A 13,974-nucleotide genomic window follows, 5' to 3' on the forward strand; every position below is an offset into this window, starting at 1 on the left:
GTGGCACTAGGAGAAGATGGTTGAGTGGAGAACGCCAGCAGGAGACCGAAACAAAAGAGGTATAGGGCTACTCAGGTAAATATAACATCTTTTTTATTTTAGGGAAAAAAAGGAGACTTTTAAATCACTTTAAAGTAAATCCGTCACAAACCCGTGCAATTAAAACTGATGATAGGTTAGAAAAATGTGGTCTTATACAAAGCAGATAACAACCATTTAAAACAATCAGTAAAGTAATCAAAGAAATACAGCAGATGGAATTATATGCATGTATATGTTGAAATGTTTGGCTTGACTCCTCTCACACCAGTATAGCTACTTGTCAGTAAAGCTGTTCATTGTATTAAAGACCAATACAGAGGTGTGCAAATTGGAGGAGCAGGGTTAAATTCAATCATTGCATGAAAATTTTACTTGTATATAACTTCAGCTGCCTGCTTCTCTGCATCTATGTACAATATCATTTTGTAGTTTTCACTAAAGATAATCTCTAGTTAAGTTGTTTTTCATCACATACTTACTTTGAATTTGCCCAGGTCTGAGACAGACTTACTGAATATTGTAAACCTTTGCCCCTGGGTCACACTTGTGCAATTTGTCATGGGGTGATTCGTCATTGACAGTTCAAAATTGCATGAGAAGTCACACCCCATCGACAGCAATGGAACCATTCAAATTGTTGCCACTCAAGTTGTAGAGACTTTGAAAAAGGTTCCTGCACTACTTTTTGGGGAGTTCATTGCAACTTGCATAGACTTCTGTTAAAGGAGGTTGCAAGCTGCCATGAAATCGAAGGTGCAAATCACGCACTGGTGTGAACCATGGCTTAGAATAACCCGCATTCTCACCTTTCGGGAAATGTTTGATTTTTCAGAGTTTTCCTCATCCTTTTCAAAGATACTTCTCTTATTGGCAACTCCATCTGATCCAACAACAGCTCCTCGACTGTGAGAGGGTGGTATCCTGACACTTGCTGATCTCTGAAAATGCATTATATATATTATATCCAATCATAACAAGGTCAAGATAAATGACTTTATTCTCAGTAAATTAAATTGTTGTAAATATGTGTTCCCCTGCATAGTGGCTTATCTAAAAAAAAATTCCTATTTATTAGACATGTGCACAGCCAAAAAATGTGTTCATTTTCGTTTTCGTTTCATTAGTTTATTATGTTTTTTCGTTTTTCGGGTCATTCGTTATGATCGAGATTCGTAAATTCGTTCATTCGTAAATTCATAAATGCGTTCATTCGTACATTCGTAAATTCGAACATTCGTTCATTCGTACATTCGTTCATTCGTACATCTTTACATTTGTACATTTGTAAATTCGTACATTCGTAAATTCGTAAAATCGTACATTTGTAAATTAGAAAATTCGGAAATTTGTAAATTCGAAGTTTGAAAATCCAAAAACCCGAAAATTCAAAAATCTGAAATAATAATTAACTATTAAATTATAGGTATTGTAATTTCCTTTCAAATTTGACTGTCAGTGAACGTAACAAATATGAATTTATCCGAAGTTACGAATTATCCAAAATGAATGCTGCATCTAAACAAATGGAACAGAACAAATTAACCCCTTCCCGCCGACCGTACGCACATCTGCGTACTCGGCTTTCCGGGGTTATATCGGGATGATGCCCGCAGCTGCAGGCATCATCCCGGTACCGTTGTTTCGAGCCGGCGATCGGCTAACCGTATATAACAACCGATGCGGCTAAAAGCCGCTCGGCTGTTATACCGGAGGAGCGGGAGGGGACTCCCCCCCCCCTCCCGCCGCCTCCCGCCGCTCTTACCGGGCCTCCCGTGCTATCGGGAAGCCCGGTGTCCAATCGGCTGGGGGCGGGCTGGAATGAAGCTGTGGGAGGCTTCGTTCCAGCCTTCTCAATGTAAACGTGGAAGCGACGTCATGACGTCACTTCCCGTTTACTCGGCTGCCAATGGCGCCGGTTTTAAAAAAATATACAGTGTTCAGAATCGCAGTTTTCAGTGATCTGAATACTGTGAAGTGCAAAGGAGGGATCGGGGGTCTTTTAGACCCCCGATCCCTCCATAAAGAGTACCTGTCACCACCTATTACTGTCACAAGGGATGTTTACATTTCTTGTGACAGCAATAAAATTAAAAAAAAAAAATGTTTTTTTTAAACACAATTTACAAGTATAAAAAAAAAATAAAATAAATTTTAAAAAAATAAAATTTTTTTAAAGCGCCCCCGTCCCCGCGAGCTCACGCAGCGAAGAAAATGCATATGGAAGTCGCGCCCGCATATGTAAATGGTGTTCAAATCACACATGTGAGATATCGACGCGATCATCAGGGCGAGAGCAATAATTCTAGCCCTAGACCTCCTCTGTAACTCAAACCTGGTAACCGTAAAAAAAATGTAAAGGGTCGCCTATGGAAATTCATAGGTACCGTAGTTTGTCGCCATTCCACGAGTGCGTGCAATTATAAAGGGTGACATGTTTGGTATCTATTTACTCGGCGTAACATCATCTTTCACATTATACAAAAAAATTGGGGTAACTTTACTGTTTGGATTTTTTAAAATTCATGAAAGTGTCTCTTTTCCAAAAATGTGCGTTTAAAACACCGCTGCACAAATACCGTGTGATATAAAATATTGCAACAATCGCCATTTTATTCTCTAGATTCTCTGCTAAAAAATATATATATATAATGTTTGGGATCTCTAAGTAATTTTCTAGCAAAAAATACGGATTTTAACTTGTAAACACCACATTTCAAAAATAGGCTTAGTCATGAAAGGGTTAATAATAAATAATAATACATTGTTATTATTATTATTATTTATTATTATTAATTCATTACGTTCCATTCCGTTTTTTTGGATCATTCATAACTTCGGATAAATTTGTATGTGTTACGTTCACTAACAGCCAAATTTGAAAGGAAATTACAATACCTATAATTTAAAAGTTACTAGTAATTACTGATAGTTAAGTTATTATTAGTTAACTATTATTTCAGATTTCCGAATTTTCGAATTTACAAATTTACAAATTCACTAATTTACTAATGTACGAATGTATATTCGTAAATTGCAAATGTACGAATGTACGAATGCCCGAATTTACGAATGTCCAATTTTATCGAATTTCCGAATATTCGGAAAAAATTCGTTAAACGGGTTTTCGTTAATTCGGATATCCTCGAATTAACGAATTTGTCGAAATTCGTTAAAAAACGAATTCGGAACGAAACGAATTGCACATGCCTACTATTTATGCAAACATTTATATAGTTTCTATTAAAAGTCAGTTGCGTTTCTAAATTTGAAATGATAATGTTGTCTTCTGAAACTTACGGGACTTCTAATATGCAAATTAGCTATTAAACCAGAAAAACAGAATACCTTAGGATCAACGAGAGTTAGTGAAAGCCATCTACTACTGATGATACGAAAAACTAAGAAACATACATAGTGTTGCATAGTTAACTAGGTAGAATGACAAATGTCCAAAGACCAGCGAAGAACCAGCCCAGGTGAGGACAGTGCTGGATCCTTGGACAGGTAAGTGTCCTTTTTTTAAAAGTCAGCAGCTACAGTATGAACCCCTTTGGTCAGTGGCTTGCCTGACAGTGAAGCAATGTAATAGTTATAGCTGAACAGGTCCAATTTTATGGGAAATCTGATCTGAGGGAAATATGGAGGTTACCATTTCTGACCTTCTAAAAATGTTACCTATTTGTATTTCTCTGACTTGAAGTATAGAATGATGTCAGAATTTCTGACTTGGTCAGTGACTCGGGAAATATTGAAGCTGCTAGATCAGCATGATAGTAGGGAACTAGTGGATCTGGAGGAGATCAGCAATTGCAGCTTCCATATTTCTCTCAGGTCAAGTTTCCTTCAAGATGCTTTAGGAGATGTTTATTTTGATCACAAACACATTCACCTAATTTTGATGATGTTTCAATAGATTCAACAAGTATGCAATGCAACTATAGACATCATGGGGGTTAATTTACTAAAGGCAAATAGACCTAGCACTTTGCAAGTACAGCTAGACTCTGTAAGGGCATTTATTCCAGAACTTAGTAAATGATTTCCATCATTCACACATGTGCAAGCAAAGATGTTATTTTTTTCCATGCATATGATTAGGTGTTCTTTGCAAAGTGACATTTCACCTCATTTACCAAGCTCTGGAGCAAATGCTCTAGCAGAGTTCGGCTGCACTTGCAAAGTGCACAGTTTATTTGCCCTTAGTAAATCAAACCTTATAACTGGTTATTTAATATCAGGTGAATGTTGAAGTCAACACATAAAATATTCAGATAGTGGAACCCCCTCTTCCTCCACTCCCTTAATAATCACTGCTAAAATTATAGCATGAAATACCTGTATAGCTGAATTGTATTTTTCCATTCGATCTTCTATTTTTCGACTTCTTAGAGATAACCTTAAGCTGGATCTACATACAAAGAAAGTTGGTGATTGCAGTCACAGCGCAAAAGATTTCTTCAGAATGAATAGTAACCATGTATATTAAACAACTGTGTCTGACAGTTGAGAATAATAATAATAATCACATAAGCAAGATAAGCAATTTTAAATATTCCATATTCAATCCCAAGGGCATTCTAGATTTAGTTATCCAGAATAAATCACAATTTAGTAGTGTATGATGCAGGTTTCCTCCATGGCATTGGAAAAACCCTTTCATAGATGTGGCAGGAAAAAACTGTCATAAGCCCTCCATGTTCTCTCTATTAAAGTGTTTGGGTACATTGGAATGATGGGCAGTTGCTGCATTCTGCCATGCACAGCAAGGTTCAGCAATACTAATGCTTATGGGGGAAGTTGTGCATCCGACATACTGTAGAAAACATTTGGGGCACGTGATTACATCTAACATATCCATAGTGATACAATTTATATACTGACATGTAGTAGCAAAGGTTTCTACAGTCACAAACACACAGACTCAAGTTTTTATATGCACTCTGCAGTATCTACAAATATGCATTCTATATTTTTTTTTAATTTTGTTAAAGAACTGGCTTGTTGGCCTAATGTTTAAAGAGACTAGGACGCAGCAGGTTGACTAGCTAGGGAGTCCTCCTGCTTGAAACGTAACATCCCTTATTTAAAATAGTGTACAATTGCTTTGCTTTTCTGCATATAGGGTTGGTAGGAACCATATTTTTATAATCTCTACTACAGTGTCATATTCTTTAGAAGTGCATTTACAAATGTGGGTAGTTGCTACTTCCTGCATTCTTGAGCAAATTTACCAAAAGATCAGTGTCTGGATTCCTCTTTAATGTAATGCCCAAAAAATCAGTGTCCTCCACACTGGAATACTGGGGTTTACAAATACTCTGTAAACTCCCTTATTTGGTCTTGAGTAGGGATGAGCTTCGAGTTCGAGTCGAACTCATGTTTGACTCGAACATCGGCTGTTCGCAAGTTCGCCGAACAGCGAACAATTTGGGGTGTTCGCAGCAAATTTGAATGCCGCGGAACACCCTTTAAAAGTTTATGGGTGAAATCAAAAGTGCTAATTTTAAAGGCTTATATTCATGGTATTGTCATAAAAAGTGTTTGGGGACCTGGGTCTTGCCCCAGGGGACATGGATCAATGCAAAAAAAAGTTTTAAAAACTGCTGTTTTTTCGGGAGCAGTGATTTTAATAATGCTTAAAGTGAAACAATAAAAGTGTAATATCCCTTTAAATTTCGTACCTGGGGGGTGTCTATAGTATGCCTGTAAAGGGGCGCATGTTTCTCGTGTTTAGAACAGTCTGACAGCAAAATGACATTTCAAAGGAAAAAAAGTCATTTAAACTACTCGCAGCTATTAATGAATTGCCGGTCCGACAATACACATACAAGTTCATTGATAAAAATGGCATGGGAATTCCCCACAGGGGAACCCCGAACCAAAATTTAACAAAAAAATGACGTGGGGGGGGGCCCTCCTAAATTCCATACCAGGCCCTTTAGGTCTGGTATGGATATTAAGGGGAACCCCGGCCAAAATTAAAAAAAAAAAAATGGCGTTGGGTCCCCCTCAAAATCTATACCAGACCCTTCAGGTCTGGTATGGATTTTAAGGGAAACCCCGCGCCAAAATTAATTTAAAAAATCGGCGTGGGGTCCCCCCAAAAATCCATACCAGACCCTTATCCGAGCATGCAACCTGGCAGGCCGCAGGAAAAGAGGGGGGGTGAGAGAGCGCCCCCCCTCCTGAACCATACCAGGCCACATGCCCTCAACATTGGGAGGGTGCTTTGGGGTAGCCCCTCAAAACACCTTGTCCCCATGTTGATGAGGACAAGGGCCTCATCCCCACAACCCTGGCCGGTGGTTGTGGGGGTCTGCGAGTGGGGGGCTTATCGGAATCTGGAAGCCCCCTTTAACAAGGGGACCCCCAGATCCCTGCCCTCCCCCCTGTGTGAAATGGTAAGGGGGTACAAAAAACTGTCAAAAATTTTAAAAATTACAAGAGACAGTTTTTTTGACAATGCTTCTTCTTTCTTCTTTCTTCTATCTTCTATCTTCCTTCGGTTTCGTCCTCCATCTTCTTCTTCTTCTGGTTCTTCTGGTTCTTCTGGCGTCGGCGTCTTCTTCCTTTCTTCTCCTCGGCATTCCCCGTGACGCCACAGGGAAGTCCCGTCAAGTCACCGTGCATCAGAGGGGGACGGGGTCACCGGGTGGCCCCATTATTTAAGAACAGTCAGAAGAGGAGAAGCGTCACACAGCGGGAGCCTCCCTCCATGCCATCATGGATGCGGAGCGGTCCGAAAAGAAGATGAAGAGAAGAAGATGAAGAGAAGAAGATGAAGAGAAGAGCGGGAGCCTCCCTCCATGCCATCATGGATTTGGAGCGGCCCGAGGAGAAGAAGGGAAGAAGACACTGACGCCATGGAGGAGATGCCAGACGAGAACTCCGGAGGAAGAACCAGAAGAAGAAGAAGATGGAGGAAGAAACTGAAGGAAGATAGAAGAAAGAAGAAAGAAGATAGAAGAAGCATTTAAAGAAAGGAATTGTCAAAAACTGTCTCTTGTCATTTTTATTATTTTTGACAGTTTTTTAGTGAAATGGTAAGTACCCCCTTACCATTTCACACAGGGGTGAGGGCTGGGATCTGGGGGTGGGGGTCCCCTTGTTAAAGGGGGCTTCCATATTCCGATAAGCCCCCCGCCTGCAGACCCCCACAACCACCAGCCAGGGTTGTGGGGATGAGGCCCTTGTCCTCATCAACATGGGGACAAGGTGTTTTGGGGGGCTACCCCAAAGCACCCTCCCAATGTTGAGGGCATGTGGCCTGGTATGGTTCAGGAGGGGGGGCGCTCTCTCTTCTCCCCCCTCTTTTCCTGCGGCCTGCCAGGTTGCGTGCATGGATAAGGGTCTGGTATGGATTTTTAGGGGGACCCCACGCCATTTTTTTTTAATTGTGGCGCGGGGTTCCCCTTAAAATCCATACCAGACCTGAAGGGTCTGGTATAGATTTTGAGGGGGACCCCACGCCATTTTTTTAAAAAAATTTTGGCCGGGGATCCCCTTAATATCCATACCAGACCTGAAGGGCCTGGTATGGAATTTAGGGGGACCCCCACGTCATTTTTTTTTTTTAATTTTGGTTCGGGGTTCCCCTGTGGAGAATTTCCATGGCATTTTTATCAATGAACTTCTATGTGTATTGTCGTACCGGCAATGCATTAATACCCGCGAGTAGTTTTAAATTACTTTTTTCCTTTGAAATGTCATTTTGCTGTCGGACTGTTCTAAACACGGGAAACATGCGCCCCTTTACAGGCATACTATAGACACCCCCCAGGTACGAAATTTAAAGGGATATTACACTTCTATTGTTTCACTTTAAGCATTATTAAAATCACTGCTCCAGAAAAAACGTCCGTTTTTTAAACTTTTTTTTGCATTGATCCATGTCCCCTGGGGCAGGACCCAGGTCCCCAAACACTTTTTATGACAATAACTTGCATATAAGCCTTTAAAATTAGCACTTTTGATTATTCATGTTCGTGTCCCATAGACTTTAACGGTGTTCGCACAAATTTTTTGCCTGTTCGCATGTTCTGGTGCGAACCGAACAGGGGGGTGTTCGGCTCATCCCTAGTCTTGAGTACCTTGCCACATATGTAATAGATTGTCTATATAGCCACCATACCAAAAGTTATGGTTGCTGAAGGTGTTTTCCCTCACAAAAATGCAGAGTGCCTCCCACCAGTCTATAAATAGGTTGGCAAGGGAGGGGGGGAAATTTAGCCCCCTTAGAAGCCTGCATCTTTACAGCTAAAAAATCCTATCAGCCCAAAAAGAACTCATAAATTTAGAAGAGCATGCCTTGAGAGGAGAGGGTGAAAGCCCCATGACTCACATCAAGTGAAACGTGACTTCCAGGTGAAATGACAGACCTTGCATGAAGTAGACTTCCTAGCTTTTAACATTGTGATGACTAATTCAGAGATTTCCCTGTCTCTCAGAACCTGGGCTTCAACAGCTATGCTATTAAAGCCAGCGACTATGAAGAGGGATGGTAAATTGGTTCTTAAGACAGTAGATCCTGATGATCCGAAAGAGCCTACAGAGCATCCACCAAGAGTCTTACTAAGTTGGAGTACCACATCTGCCTGGGCCAATCTTGAGCAATGAGGATAATCAGAATGCTCTCCATCTCAGTCTTTTGAAGTGGATGGGGAAGGTGTTTCAGGAGAGGAAATACATAGATTAGGGTGAACTAATTCCACTGAGCCACCAGAGCATCCACTACTTCTGCTAGAGGATCCCTGTACCTGGAGACAAACTTGTCTAGTTTGTTGTTGAACCTGGAGGCCAGAAGGTCCACATGTGGCTTCCCCTACTTGTGACATAGATCCTGGAATACCTATGGATGCAGGAATCACCCCCTTTTCCAGGCCAGACGGTGGCAGCTGAAGAAATCTGCCTGCCAAATGTCCATATCTGGCATGTGAACATTGGGCAAGACTGGAACATGAAGTTCTGGTCAAGACAGAGACAAGCTGGTCTTCGGGGTCAGATGAAGTGGTCTGTCCAGGGAATGGACTTGTGCCATGATGACACAATACTGTGATGTAAGGGTCTGGAATAAAACTAGGCAAATGGTAGTGTATCGAAGGAAGATGCCATGAAACCTAGGACTCTCATGCTAAAGTGGAGAGTGAGATGTCTTCTAGACTAAATAGCACAAGTCTGGGATCAGACAATTTGAAGTTTCTCCTGAGGGAGAAATACTTCGGTCTAGTAGCAGGCCCAGATACTCCAAACAATGTGGGTGCTACAAGTGTGCAGCAGGGCTAGTACTGAGGCCGGCGCCTTGGTGTACAGCTGGGGTGCAAAAGGCAGAGCACCAAACTGAAAGTGCAGGGGACACACAGCAAAATGTAAAAACTGCTGGTGCAATGAAAATATGGGGACATACAGGAGTAGTTTGAGATCCAAGATGGAGTGGTAGCCCTCTTTGGGTTTGGCAACCATGAACCGGTTGGCGTAAACACCCTGAAACTGTTCTAACACAGACACTGGAGTAATACCTTGATCCCGAAGACTTTGTCGCATCGGATCATAATGAGTCGCAGATCAGATCTACTCTTAAGGGGTTTGAATGCTTGCGGGCTGCTCAAGACCCTCTGCCTTACATGATCTCTTCCCTATACAAACTGCTATATGTGGCCAGGAACCGACTGTCCGGGAGAACCTTCAAAAGGTTTTATAGTGCTGATATAGCTCATGGTAATTACTAATATCTTCCTGAACTGGAAGTGATGACTACTTTTTCTGTTGTTTTATTTTTTATTTACGATTTGTTAAAATATTAAAATAAAGATTATACCAAAAAAAAGTAATTTCAGCAGCAGGAGGGGAGGGGCGGGCACTATCACTACCTGACAGTCAGGGAGGGGGAGAGGAGGACAGAGGATGACGGAGGCACCTAAACTGACCATGGTGTCAGGGCTCAGCAGTCATGATAAACCGTGGTCAGTTTACAGGGGTGAGGGCAGAACCAGGCAGGATCAGCCAGGTATTTAAGGTGATACAGGGGGCCAAATTACACAGCACAAGCACTGTGCTGTATACCATGCTTTAACCGCTTGTGGACCAGCCGCCGCAGTTTTACTGCGGCAGGTTGGCTCCGCTGCGCGAAATTACGTTATTGTATGTGATCTCGCGAGGCTTGCATAGCAGGCGCGTGCGCGTGCCCATAACATGCTATAACTTTTGTGCAAACCAATCAATAAACGCTTATTGCGATTTTTTTACCAAAAATATGTAGAAGAATACGTATTGGCCTAAACTGAGGAAAAAATCATTTTTTAAATATATTTTTGGGGGATATTTATCATAGCAAAAAGTAAAAAATAATGCGTTTTTTTTCAAAATTGTCGCTCTTTTTTTGTTTATAGCACAAAAAATAAAAACCGCAGGGGTGATTAAATACCACCAAAAGAAAGCTCTATTTGTGGGGATAAAATTACGTAAATTTTGTTTGGAGCCATGTCGGTTGTCAGGTAAAGCGATGCAGTGCCGAATGATAAAAAGTGCTCTGGTCTTTGGCCAGCCAAATGCTCCGGGGCTGAAGTGGTTAAAGGAACAGGATCCTTTTTTTTTTTTTTTTTAGGGTAACAAACGCTTTAATGATACCCATATTGTTTCCCATATGTGCTAGGCCATTTTGTTTTACAGTATATTTTAAGCTGGCATACATTCTAGAAATTGTGACTTCAGTAAAAACAGACAGACCTGCGTGTGAAACCACTGTCATCCTTGTCATCTTCACTCTGCTGAGACTTTACCTGAAAGAAAGAAGATAATCATCAATCAAAAATATTTTAGCAAACTTGAATATTTGCGAGATAAAAATGCAAAATAACTCACTCGAACAGAGCTGCTAAGAGGACCAAGCCGTACAAAGGATGTTGATGTCTGCTGAGAGCTAGGATGGCTGTCCTGCAGAAAATAAATACAATGTGTATATGATTTAATCTACTTGTAAACAAAGGGTAGTGTTGCTGTATGGATCAAGTGAAGTTTTATTATTTCAGATGAAGCTTAAGCTTAAGATCAAAACACAACATAAGCATTATTTCATGTTTTGGAGAGCTATAGATATAGTATTATCTAGATAGAACAGTACAGAATATAACAAAACTAGGTGGCAGGCTTAGTTGTGTCATTCATCTAGAGTTGACTTTCCTCATCCTTAGGCTTCATGTACACTACAGCTCCTAAACTTGAGTTTAGGAGCTTTTGGCGTTTTTTTGCCAAAGCTCCTAAAGTCAACTCCATAAAACCTATGTGTCAATGTACAATAGGCTTTTAGGATTGTTTAGGAGCTGCTGTGGTTAGGGGAGGTTCAGCCTCCCTCAACCTCCCTCTCCTGAACGTGGAAGAATTGCGTTGAGGATAGGAACGCTTTGACTGCCGTTTTGACCAGAGGCCGGTGGTCATAATAGGCTATGTGTATGAGGCCTTGTAAAACTTGTGATAAGGGCTGCTGTTAGAAATCACAGGCCCCCTACAGCCTACCTGACAAAAACAGAACATAACTTACAAAATTCCTGCTAAAATATAAAATATAAAACAGTATTGAGTTAATAAATAAATCTTTGTGTGTGAATGAGGTCTCGGGGCTCATTCACGTAAGCACTGTGGCTTGTACAGTGTGAATCAGCAGTTTTTTAAGTGGCTGAAGCTGCCTGTGCAGGCTGTGGGTGTTGTGCTATGGCAGTGGTTCTCAACCTGGGGGTCGGATGATGATTTGCCAGGGGTCACCGAATCCTGGGCTGTTCCTGAAGTCCGCACTGCTCTCCCAGACTTTTTGCGGCCGCCCAGCTGGGCTGTTCCTGGAACCCGTGGTCGCCCACCCAGCCTCTTCTCAGCCACCCATTCAGTTCATGGCAGGGCTGGGGGTCAGAGACTAGAAGTCAGCTGACTGGTGAAGAATGTAAAGTGGGAGGGGCTGGAGGAGACCCTATCTCCTGATTTCGGCATAGGTGTCACTGCTGCGAAACACCACAAAGTCGGAGACACAGTGAGTAACACTACCTGTGATTATAGTTGCCATTAAAAGTCCCCACTACAGTTCTCAGATCAGCAGATGACCTTGATCAAGAGCACCTAAGTTGGATGGTCAGAACTCCCCCGAGCATTGCCACTCTCCCAACTCCCCACCAGCACTGCCACTCATCCCAACTCCCCACTAGCACTGCCACTCATCCCAACTCCCCACCAGCATTGCCACTCATCCCAGCTCCCCACCAGCACCGCCACTCATCTCAACTTCCCCCACCAAGGAGTAAGAGAAGGAATAAAAATAGAGAATGCATGGAAGGGAGTGGAAAAGAATAAGAGAAAGAACAAGAAAGACGGCTAGAGAAAGAGAGATGGGGGGAAAAAAAAGAAATTAGGATAGTGAGAGATAAAAGGTAAAGAAAGGAGAACAAAGAAAAAGTTTTGGTAGATCCTAAAATGTACCATAAGGGGTTTTAATACTGTACGAGTGGAAGGGAATCGGGGAGCGCTAAATATCCGTGAGTTAGGGGCGCAAATTACTTGTCTTGCCTTGGGTGCTGAAACACCCACGCTACGAAAATAATTTTACTGTGAGGGGGCCCACAACTTGTGAAATTTTATCCAGGGGTCACGGCATTAGTAAGGTTGAGAACCACTGTGCTATGGGGATGCAGAAACTGTATGAACACAGACGCAGGTCCCAATTTGACAGGTGTGGATGCAGGTGTATGGCCCTGAACACAGACAGTGTGAATTCAGGGCCACTCACCCACACCTTGCACACCTGTCAATTTAGAACCTGCAGCTGTGTTTGTATAGCCACTGTGTCGCCATAGAATAACAGGAGTCCAGCTGCATGAACAAAACACTCATTCACATGCCAAGAGTACCTATGTGAATGAGCCCCTATACTGTACATGAGGTTGGAGAAGGGGGAAAGGGATATAAAGCCCCATGGTTGAGCTGTGCTTTTATGGCCCACCTAATCCTACCCCCTTTAGCTGCAGAGGCAGCAGCTATGGGTATACACATGCCATATATTGTACCCCCTGTCTCTTTGGGCAGGCATAGCACCTGCCAAATTTGACCCATTCAAGTGAAGGGCAACGCTCTGTAAGAGCCCCCAGTTGCAGAGCGCTAGTTCAGGATTGAAAGGGTTAAAGCAGGCAGTGAGGAGGTGGTAAAATGTCTCTTCACCATCTGTTAAATGCTGTCTGAGGAGCGATCTGAATGCGAATGCAAAGCACGTGTGAACAAACCCTTAAATATTCTTTTTCTTATTATTTTTTTAAAATTTTTTATATATGTTTGTTGGGGGTGGGGGGCTTTGGTGAAATATCAGGGGTATAAATAGCCCCCTGACGTCTCACTTTTGAGACAGAGAAAGTGATTGTGTACACAGATTTCTCAATCACTTTCTCTGAAGCCTCAGCTGCATTGAAGCGATCGGAATCAATCGCTCATTGTGTTCATTCAGGAAATGACGGGGCCAGTAAACACATGGCCCAAATTTACATCCTGACACTGATCCTCCTGTGCCCCACAGCAGCTGACAGCCAGTGGAAGGGAGAGCAGGAGAAGCTGGTATCACTGCAGGGGACACACAGGGGGATTGGAGTTGTGAGAAGGGGAGGGATTGTGGAGAAGGTGCATGCAAAAACTGTGGCCCATCTCCCTCTGGCTCTCCCTGCAGCAGTAGAAAGCGGGCAGGAAGGAAAGGAGGAGAAGTGGGCTGCGTTGTAGGGGGAGCCACAGGGGGATCAGTTTCAGAGATTGCCCCTGCCGCTCTAATCATCCTTCTCCTGCATATGAACTGCTCCCCTGTTGACCTGATGTGGCGCTGGTTCCATATGGGGGGGCTGGCGCTATCTGGCCCTCCTGGTGATCTGGCAACTGATGTATTTAACAAGATCTGGAGAAAAAAAGCAAATCAATGCT

General features: G+C 42.4%; 1 protein-coding gene across 1 annotated transcript in view; it reads right to left on the minus strand.

The window, feature by feature from the left end:
- The window catches only part of LAD1 (ladinin 1), a 107,017-nt gene that overhangs the window by 9,571 nt on the left and 83,472 nt on the right, over nucleotides 1-13,974 (minus strand). Inside the window, exons 8-11 of the mRNA XM_073615979.1 lie at nucleotides 10,900-10,971; nucleotides 10,765-10,817; nucleotides 4,378-4,450; nucleotides 849-980 (exon numbers count right to left, since the gene is read on the minus strand). Of these exons, the coding sequence (XP_073472080.1) occupies nucleotides 849-980; nucleotides 4,378-4,450; nucleotides 10,765-10,817; nucleotides 10,900-10,971 (330 nt within the window). The remainder of the gene's footprint in view (nucleotides 1-848; nucleotides 981-4,377; nucleotides 4,451-10,764; nucleotides 10,818-10,899; nucleotides 10,972-13,974) is intronic.

This window comes from Aquarana catesbeiana, linkage group LG02 (genome assembly GCF_042186555.1).
Source record: "Aquarana catesbeiana isolate 2022-GZ linkage group LG02, ASM4218655v1, whole genome shotgun sequence".
Lineage (NCBI taxonomy): Eukaryota > Metazoa > Chordata > Amphibia > Anura > Ranidae > Aquarana > Aquarana catesbeiana.